General features: G+C 32.6%; 1 protein-coding gene across 1 annotated transcript; it reads right to left on the bottom strand.

The window, feature by feature from the left end:
• LOC133309036 (F-box/kelch-repeat protein At3g23880-like) lies at positions 1-1257 on the bottom strand. Its single transcript, XM_061509776.1, has one exon. It carries the CDS (start codon positions 1255-1257, stop codon positions 1-3), a length of 1257 nt encoding a protein of 418 aa, XP_061365760.1.
• Positions 1258-10002: the final 8745 nt, after the last annotated feature.

Here is a 10002-nt window from a genome sequence, read left to right as displayed (position 1 = left end):
TCAATAAAATTGCAAAGTTATAGGAGAAATTTCATAACCAAATTCGTCTTGTTTGTTATTGTCATTCATCTTTTCTTCAGCTTGGTCATTGTCTCCAGGGAGTGAAAGCAGAGACTCTGTATACATAGCTGCATCGTATCCTCGTGGATTAGCAGAATACAAGCGATGCTGTCGAAGCTTTCCCTTGTCATTATATTTCACTAATCTAATACCACCACTAAGACCAGCATCTGTTCCAACAATATCACCACTTTTTGTAGAGCATATTGGAGAAAAGTATTGATTAGGAGTTCCAATAGGCACAACAATAGACTTGGTCCAAGATGACTTCACTTTGTATTCTTGCATCACCCATATATCAGTTGTACGATTCCCCTTAACACACAAACTGAGAAATCCTCCAAGTACCAGCAAATCACAAGATGCAAAGCAGATGTCAATATCGTTTGGTAGAGGTATCTCATAAACACTCCTCTCCATCAAATCAAAGGCAAGAATAGCAATCACTGCTGCATCATAACGAGAAGACAACCAATGAATAGCACCATTCAAGAGTGAGCTTAACCCAGGTTTATTAATAGAGGGGTTCATATAAGGCATAGTAGCCTCAATTTGTGTCCAGGTATAAGCTCTCAATGAGAAAAACTCAAAGTGGGTTGCCACGTTAACTGGGTCAAAAGAAGCAAGAACCACCAAGTAGTCGTCAGTTGATGGATCATACCCAAAACCAAAGAAACATTTGACACAGACAGAATAATTCAGAGTGGGTGTAAAAGGAGGAAAACATATTCTTTTGTTGACACCGGTGGATGGGTTCCATAGATAGAAAAATTGATCACAAACCAAAAGTAGAAACCCTCTGCAGGAACCCATAATTCGAATAGGAAAAAAACAAGAAGGTTGGAGAGGCAAAAAACTAAGGCTTACTGAAGCAGAAGAAGAAAAGTCGAGAAGCGATGCATCTAAGTCGATCATGGATAGACTTTCAGAAGCAAAAGAAGACGGTAGGAGCACAAGTCTTTGGGTGCATGAAGCAGATAATTCAAAATGCATAGTTGCAAAGTGAGGATCAGAGATGAGAGAAAACCATGACTTAGAAACAGACTTAAAACGTAGCAGAGACTTAACGGGCAACCTCAGCAGGATTTGAATCAACAAATCCTCATTCTCAAACGGAAACAGAGTATTGTTTTCAATGCTTCTTATTCCTCTCTCACTCTGCATTTCTTCTTCGCATGTACCGGAACGTATGTCCATTGTTTAGCTAGCAACTATGGCGAACATAACGAGATAAATAGAGACAGTGAGAGAGAGAGAGAGAATGGGTTAGGCGTAGGGCGTTGGCCGTTTGGATTGCATGGATTTTGGAAGTAAAATTTATCCAATCCAATCTTTTGGGTTTGACTATATAATTATCCATCATTCGGTTTGGATTTTTTTTTTCAAATTCGATCCTATTCAATTCATTTTTTTTTCGGTTTGGATTTGGATTGAATCGGTTTTCGATTTTTTAAAAATCCTAAAATTTGTTTCATGACGACTATTACGTAGATAACATGCTTTGTAATTTTTTTTTTTGAACTACAAAAATAATATAGTTGTTTTAGGCAATGAGATATGAGATGAATTTTGTTGACGTGACTAGGTTTTTACTTGAGTTTAGTTAATGGATTAATTTTGCTAATAAGATGTGACTAAATTTTTACTTGGGTTTAGTTAATAGATTTAGAAATTTTTGAGTTATGATTGAGAAAAGACCCAAGTAGGTAGAGGAAAATTAATATACTAGATTAATTTGGATTGGATCGGTTTTCATCACCTAATCCAAAATTCAATCCAAGTAAAATTTGCGATCTATTTTTCGATTTTCGATTTATTCGATTATATGATTGAGAAAAGACCCAAGTAGGTAGAGGAAAATTAATATACTAGATTAATTTGGATTGGATCGGTTTTCATCACCTAATCCAAAATTCAATCCAAGTAAAATTTGGATCTATTTTTCAATTTTCGATTTATTCAATTTTTAATTTTTCAGTTTGAGCACCACAATTTGAATCAGTTTATATGGATTGATGAAGAAGTTAATCGGTTATAATATTAAGATGTCGTTATAGAGCATATAATATAAGATCTGACTTAGTGGCCAATTAGGGGATGGGTTAGGCGGCATATAATATAATATAAGATCTCTCTATGGCCCGTGTGCATCAGGTCTGACATCATTTAATATATTTAATAAAATTGAATATATTAAAAAAACAACAACTAATGATCAGCTAATGTACCACATCAGCCCAGGAACAATAGTTGAATTCTAGAAAGAGGCTCTCCCTTAATTAAAAAGCTTGGACTTAATTTTTTTTTTAATACGACTTATTTTAATAAAATTTAGTCTACAAACAACACCTTGATTTATCATATTATTTATTTGTTAAAATAAAATAAATAATTATATAATTTCAATTAATAAAATAATTACGTTATATATATATATATAAAATAATTTTGACAATTAATAAAATTTAATAGATTTAAACAGAATAATAAGTCAAACCTTTTGATTGTTAAATATAGATCAAATGTTATCAAAAAAAAAAAATATATAGATCAAATTAAGTCTATGATAGAATTTAATTCGGCTCAACTCATTTACACTTGTATGACTCCAATCTAAAATGCAAAAGTTTTAAAATATCCTTAATTTTTTCATGATAATTTTATTTCATGTGATAGAGAAATAGTTTATCCTAATTAATTGTAAAATTTATTAATTAATGCCCAAATCGACATCACCGCGATAGGGAAAGGAATTGAGGTCAATAGGAAATGATACCAAAGTCAAATTAAAGTTTTAAGCATGATTTATATTAGTGAAGTACGACATTTGATTTGTTAGTCTCAAAATTTTATTTATAAGCATGTTTATTTAATATCTGCAGTCATAAAATCTATGATTTTCTCTGATATAAGATGTGAAATTTCTGAGTTAAGAGGAGACAACTACAAGATAAGATCTGAAAGGAAAAAATTCTCCTTCATTTAGAATGGATGGATATAGATTATGCTATGAAGAAAGATGAACCACCGCTGATTACTAAAAACAGTGAACCATATGACATGTTCACTGTTTATATTGACCTTTATGAAAAGTGGAGTGATCCAATTGTCTCTATGACATGTTCATAATGACCAAAATATCTGCTCACGTTTAGGGTTTTAATAGAAGAACATGATAATATCAAGGCACTTCTAAAGGCCATTGATGAGCAATTTGAGTCATTAGACAAAGTTTTGGAGAGCACCTTGATCATAAAAATTTCATCCATGAAGCTCACTAGCGTGAGTGGTGTTCGATTAGGTTGAATGAGGTTATAGTAAAAAAAATATAAGATTGTATTAGTCTTTGTGTAGGGAAAAATATATTTATGTAATTTTAATTTATTTTGGAGCTATATTAATTTTTACTATTATAATTTTTCTCATAAACATATTATTTTGGAATAATAGGAGATAAATTTATTTTATTTGACAGAAAAATATTAAACCCACAATATAATTATAAAGAATATAAAAAAGTTTAAACTACAATAAAATATTTTATAACAAGAAGAAAAACAATTAGATTTTAAAACAATATTAACAACACACTTTTTTGTTAAAACAAATTTTATGATAAGACTTATAACACTAAATAATTTATCTTCATTCTCAATTTGTGGAATAGATATGAAATTTTATCTACTAATAAAAATATATTAAAAAAATGTCAAATAGCATTTTGTTAAGATTTTATTATTTTTATGAACAAAGACAAATTTAATATAAGAGAATGATGTTTCTTATGTTATATAGCAGATAATTTTATCTTCTATACAACTACAAAAATATATAGGCCCATATGGAATCATGTAAAATGAAAGAGAGACATAGAAAATATGAACCCCACATATTTTTATTTATAGGAAAAATATTTCTCCAATCAATAAATATAAAGTTATCTACAGTGAATTAAAACAACGTAGTTTTGGGTTATAAGATTAAAAAATTATAATAATAAAGACTAATATAACCCTGCAATTTATTAAAATTATAAAAATACTTTGATTTTTTGCCCCAAAATAATGTCATTTTGGATTTACCGAAAATAACTTATCTCCTTTGATTAAAAAAAATCCTTTGCCCTTTATTCATAAAGGAGGGATATTTGCACTACTAAAATTTTCTACTACTAACTTATTACCTATCTAATCACCATTAGCTCTTCAAACACTTTTTAATATTCTTTCTCTTTGATCCAATGGTGATGTGATGGGTAGTAAATTAGTAGTGAGAATTTTTGATAGTTAGAATATGCTCACTCTTATTCATATATAGAAAATAAATTATTTAGTGAGAAATATTAACCCCTTGCACAAATAGTGATTCATATAACGGACAACATCCTTACCTTTCAAAGTATAATTTAAATATTAATTGGGTAAAGGGCTTATTTAGGGAAACGAAAATAAGTTATTTCTAGTGAGCTTAAAATAATAAATGTTTTGGGTAGAAATTAAGATGTTTTTGTAATTATAATTTATTACAGGATTATTTTAGTCTTTATTATTATAATTTTTTAATCTTATAATCCAAAACGATATTATTTTAAGCTTAACGAAAATAACTTTATCGACCGGAGAAATACTTTTCACAAATCATAAAAATATACATCGGGACAGTGAGTTAGTTGTAATTTTATCTGCATTATATATTAAACAAAAAAAACCTTGCTTTTAGCAAAACATAATGTAATTAGTTACACTAATTATAACATATTTAACATGGAATCACAGCGCCAACGTTGGTGCAGTCGTCGCCTTGGGTTTTCTCTTCTCAGAACCTGAGAGTCCTCGAACTACGCAAGTAAACCAAAAAGATCGAAACTTTCTAAGCTTCTGACAAATTCCCCAGCTCTTCGCATTTGCAAATGGCGCATCAATTCTGTACCCACTTCATCTGATACTGATTCTAATTGTTTTCTTGGACCAAGAAACTGGGTTCTGATTGTTTTGGGATTGTTGTATATTGGTTCAACCTTTTCTGAGACTCCACCAAGACCCAAGAATGTTCAAACTGCTCTCCTGCTAAGTGGTCCGGTACTCCACTCCACTGCTTTTAGAAGCTGGGTATGTCCTTATTCTTCATTTTCAAACATTTTATGTGCTTTGCCAAAATGGGGTGTTGTTATTAGTCTAGTTTCAAAGACTTTTGGAAACCGTGTTGAAGTGTACAAGCTACAAGTCAAGGCATGTGCAATGGGAATATCAATGTGCAGTGACTTAAGCAGGGCAGGAGTTTCCAACTGAATTCAAGTAGTGTTCTGTGAGATGAGCTGGTGGAATTTGAAGTATTATATGATCCTTTTCTTGATATATTTTATGGTTGGAAGAGATTTTTATTTTATTTTTGTTGAGATATATAGTCCCACATTGGTTGTGTAAGCAACTAATGTGGCGGCCTTTATAAGGCCTTGGGCACTCCCACCCTTAGAGCTAGCTTTTGGGGTGGTGATCTTGAGGTTCTTAACAATTTTTACTTTTAGATGATAGCTTAGATTGATGTATCTTAAACTTTAGATGTTCGATAAAGTTTATCAAGGCACACTCCTGATCAGATTGTTAATGTTTGGGACATGGTGCATATCTTTTATTAATTCATAGAAGAAGGTTGTTCTTATGGCCTTTGGAAAAAGCCTTGATTGAAGTTCTTAGTTCAGAAGTATGATCTTGAAATATATAGCAGAAGTTAAAATCATGAAATTTGATTTCTCTTTACGGTTTAAATCAGAAGGGGACAACTAGTGTTGTTGCTATGTGACCTGGAGGTCACAAGTTGAATCCATTTAATCAACCTCTTGCAAATGCAAGGTAAGTCTGCATAGTATAGCCCTTCCCCAGCACCGGGCTGCCCCTTTATTTTTAAGTTTACATCACCTGGTTAGTTATCTCATGTCTGAATATCAGTTCCCAATACTTTAGTTCCATTTGTTCCTTCCTCTTGTCACATGTACATTGTTGTGTTTGAAATGGAGACCTAAGAATACCCAACGTACACATTCAACTCTGAGTTGAATCCCTGTTTACTTCATGTGTCAGCATCCAACTGCTGCTCATATTCTCTTCTATGTTATTATTCATTAATTTTTAAAAAAATTTGTACAATTTCTAGCCAATAGTAAAATGTTCATGTGGTCTAACATGTTTGTGGAAGCAGTAACACTTTAGCTTATCTACTTATAAGCTTGCTATAACTTCCATTAATTATTTGTAAACAGTGAATTATTATCTAAAGATCAGAAAGACCTTTTCTGGGACTTCATTGAGATTTGGCTCAATACTGAGAAGGATCCTGTTAGCTCTCAATCAGCTAAAGATTGTCTGAAGAAAATTTTAGAATATGGGCATCCTCTTTTAGGGGAACCATTGGGATCATTGTTTGAGTTCTCTCTTATGCTGAGATCAACATCCCCTAGACTGGTGCTTTACCGGCAATTAGCAGAGGAGTCTCTTGCATCTTTTCCCTTAGGTGATGAAAATTACTCAAACGATGAGAATTGGGAAAATTTGGAAACAAAAAAGAAGATTGAAACTAGATTAGATCCCCTGCATGTTGGAGTAAACCTGAAAATCCCTGGAGGAAAATGTTGTTGGGTGGATACTGGTGAGCACTTGTTTTTGGATGTCTCTGAATTACTGATACGGCTTCAAAGCCCTGCTGAACTGTGAGTACATTTCTGTTGAGATATATAGTCCCACATTGGTTGTATGTGCAACTAATGTGGAGTTTATAAGGCCTTGGTCACTCCCACCCTTTGATCTAGCTTTTGGGATGGTGTATCCCAAGGTTCTTTACATGGTATCAGAGCTTCACCGTCTCCCACTTTAAAGTGGAATTAAAAACAAAAAGCGCAAAAAGTAAACAAAAAATTGGGCCTGTGCATAATCCACGCTTCAAGCCCAAAGGGCTCTCGTGTGAGGGGGCGTGTTGAGATATATAGTCCCACATTGGTTGTATGTGCAACTAATGTGGAGTTTATAAGGCCTTGGGCACTCCCACCCTTTGAGCTAGCTTTTGGGGTGGTGTATCCCAAGGTTCTTTACAATTTCTTTTCATTAAAATCATTGTGCTTCAATTTTCTTTTCATTTATTTTCAAAGTTATTGTCAATTGTAATTTTTTGTCTTCAGGGTAGGTGATTTCTTTCAGAGACCCCCACCCTTTGAGCTAGCTTTTAGGGTGGTGTATCCCAAGGTTCTTTAAAATTTCTTTTCATTAAAATCATTGTGCTTCAATTTTCTTTTCATTTATTTTCAAAGTTATTGTCAATTGTAATTTTTTGTCTTCAGGGTAGGTGATTTCTTTCAGAGACCTGAAATATTTCATTTTGATCACGTCCACTATGATTCAAGCATTGGAAGTCCTGTTGCTATCCTTTATGGTGTTCTTGGAACCAGTTGCTTTAAGGAGTTTCATGTTGCTTTAGTTGAAGCGGCCAAAGAGGTCCATTCCTTAACTTTCTGTTTCTAGTTTTGGTGTTAACTACTAAGGGAATATTATATGTTGTAGTTTTTTTGTAGCATAAGAAAATTATAATGACAGTAGCATTATACCCTAAAGGCCTCCAAAATAGATTTTAATTTGTTAGGATATTCCTTAGGATCATACCATATAAATATAATAATTTATTTGGTAAAACCAAAAAGATTTCAGGGGAGAGGAGATGTGAGAGTTGTTAAACTGATGAAAGTATTGTGTATGATTTGAATTGCATCCGAATTATGGAAAGACTATCTTCTATGTTATATATTTTCTTGATATTATCTCCCTCTTAGGGAAAGTTAAAAGAAGGCGAGCTTGAAACTAGGGGTGGCAATACGGGTCAACCCGGCACGACACGTACACTATTTGACACGACCCTAACACGCCCCGTTTTGTAAACGGGTCACAAAACACGAACCCTGACACAACTCGCTGCGGGTCACGGGTCGACACGACACGACCCGTAAAATTTAAAAAATTTAAAAAAAAGTGAGATTTTTTGAAAAATAAAAAAATAAAAAAAAATAAAAAAAATAAAAATAGATTAGCTTCTATTTTTTGAGATTTTTAGTTCCTTCTATTCTTTTCTATACTAAACAATGACTATATATATCAATATATAAATGAATAAAAATAATAATATAATAAAATATTTAATTGAAAATTAAAAAAATGACACTGTGCGGGTTGACACGCGAACCCGCAGGTTGACACGTGACCCGACATGAAAAAAAACGGGTCACATTTACACAACCCGTACACGACCCATAATGACCCGTGGGTTGACACGACACGCGTTTTGACGGGTCGTGTCATGGGTCAACCCGCGGGTCAAAACCTTTATTGCCACCCCTACTTGAAACAGTGGTAAAATATTGTTTTTTTGTGATTGAAAGGTCATGGATTCGAATCCGGAAAATAATCTCTTTGTAAATATGCAAAGTTAAGACTGTGTACAAGGATTGTATTCACCCCTACCCTAGCTAATCAGGGTTTAATAGGAAGTGGTTTTTATGTCCCTCTCCAAATCAAGTTTACATTAATATGTTATTTTTATAGTTCTATGCAACACTTTTCAAATTATTTTGAAGATTTGGTAATGGATACGGAGTCATGAAATTGTAAAACAGATTTATGCCATTAGTCCAGGTATTAACATTGGAAAAAGAAAACATGAATGATTATTTAATTTAATTCCCCTGCAACAACTATTCATTTGTGTTGACTGAAAAACTTTGAGGGGAAAGTTAAGTATGTTGTTAGACCAGTGTTGCCTGCTGGGTGCGAAGCAAAATTCGCCCGTTGTGGTTCTGTTGGTGCAAGTGAATCAGTAAATTTGGGTGGTTTAGGTGTTGAACTTGCACTGAAGAATATGGAATATAAGGCCATGGATGACAGTACAGTAAAAAAAGGTTAGAATGAGTGATACATCCTATTGAGTCTTGAGTGAAGGCCACTCTTTAAGGTTTACATTTTGCATATCGAGTCAATTGTAGAAGAAGGTTGGTATTTGTGGATTGTAATTGCATAATTATCCTTTTAATTTGACTCTTTTTTTTTTTTGTAATTTTTAAAATGTCATATTATTTGAGAAATTAGAAAATTTCTTTCTTTAATATTTCTTTGACTAGATTACCTCAACGTTTACATTACAATTCATAGAATATATAATTTTGTTAATCCCTTTCATCGAGTTTTCTCTTACTTGCCTTTGCTTCTTTTTTTTCATGTCCTTTCTTTTATTGTCGTATACTAATATGTGCTAATTCTGACTGTCTATTTCTGCTGTTTAAAGAAGTTTTCCTTACCCTTTATGGTTTTTATTTCTGGTTACTTGAGTTAGTTAGCATTGTTCTGCTCCAACCTGAGCTCATTGTATTGTTTTTTGATTTTAAAATGCTTTAAAGATTCTGTATCTTGTTGTTCTGGCAATGAGTTTCAGATTTCATGATTGTATGAATTTTAATTTGAAACAGATTGTTAGAGATGTAACATAAAACTATTCATGTGTCTTCCACCTAATAATTCGAGCTTTTCATAGTGTTGGTTTGTAACATGGTATTAGAGTCTTTATGATCAAGTGGTATGGAGTTCAATTCTTGCCGTTCCATTCTTCTAATGAAAAGTTGAATTTGGGCTCAAGATAGATGGGTTCGTGCATTGTTCACACTTTAAGTTTAAAGAGCTCTTGCGTAAAGAGGCATGTTAGAAATATAACATAAAACCATTCAAGTGTCTTCACCTAATAGGTTAAACTTTTGGGAGAGTTGGATCATGACAAAAGCTATTAGGTGAAGACACATGAATGGTTTTATGTTATATCTTTAACTCTTATAATTCACAAATAAACTTTCCTAATGTTAAATTATTTTAGGATTAACAAATACATTGGTATTTTGTATATAGTTCATCCAAATAAAAT

The sequence above is a fragment of the Gastrolobium bilobum genome, unplaced genomic scaffold, assembly GCF_033153095.1.
Source record: "Gastrolobium bilobum isolate Gb01-03AN ecotype WA unplaced genomic scaffold, APGP_CSIRO_Gbil_v1 utg8041, whole genome shotgun sequence".
Taxonomy (NCBI): domain Eukaryota; kingdom Viridiplantae; phylum Streptophyta; class Magnoliopsida; order Fabales; family Fabaceae; genus Gastrolobium; species Gastrolobium bilobum.
The sequence above is the reverse complement of the archived record's forward strand: the minus strand, read 5'-3'. Positions and strand labels throughout refer to the sequence as shown.

What these genes read in the sequence shown, in the direction of transcription:
- LOC133309036 (XM_061509776.1), bottom strand. Translation starts at nt 1,257, where the DNA reads ATGGACATACGTTCCGGTACATGCGAAGAAGAAATGCAGAGTGAGAGA.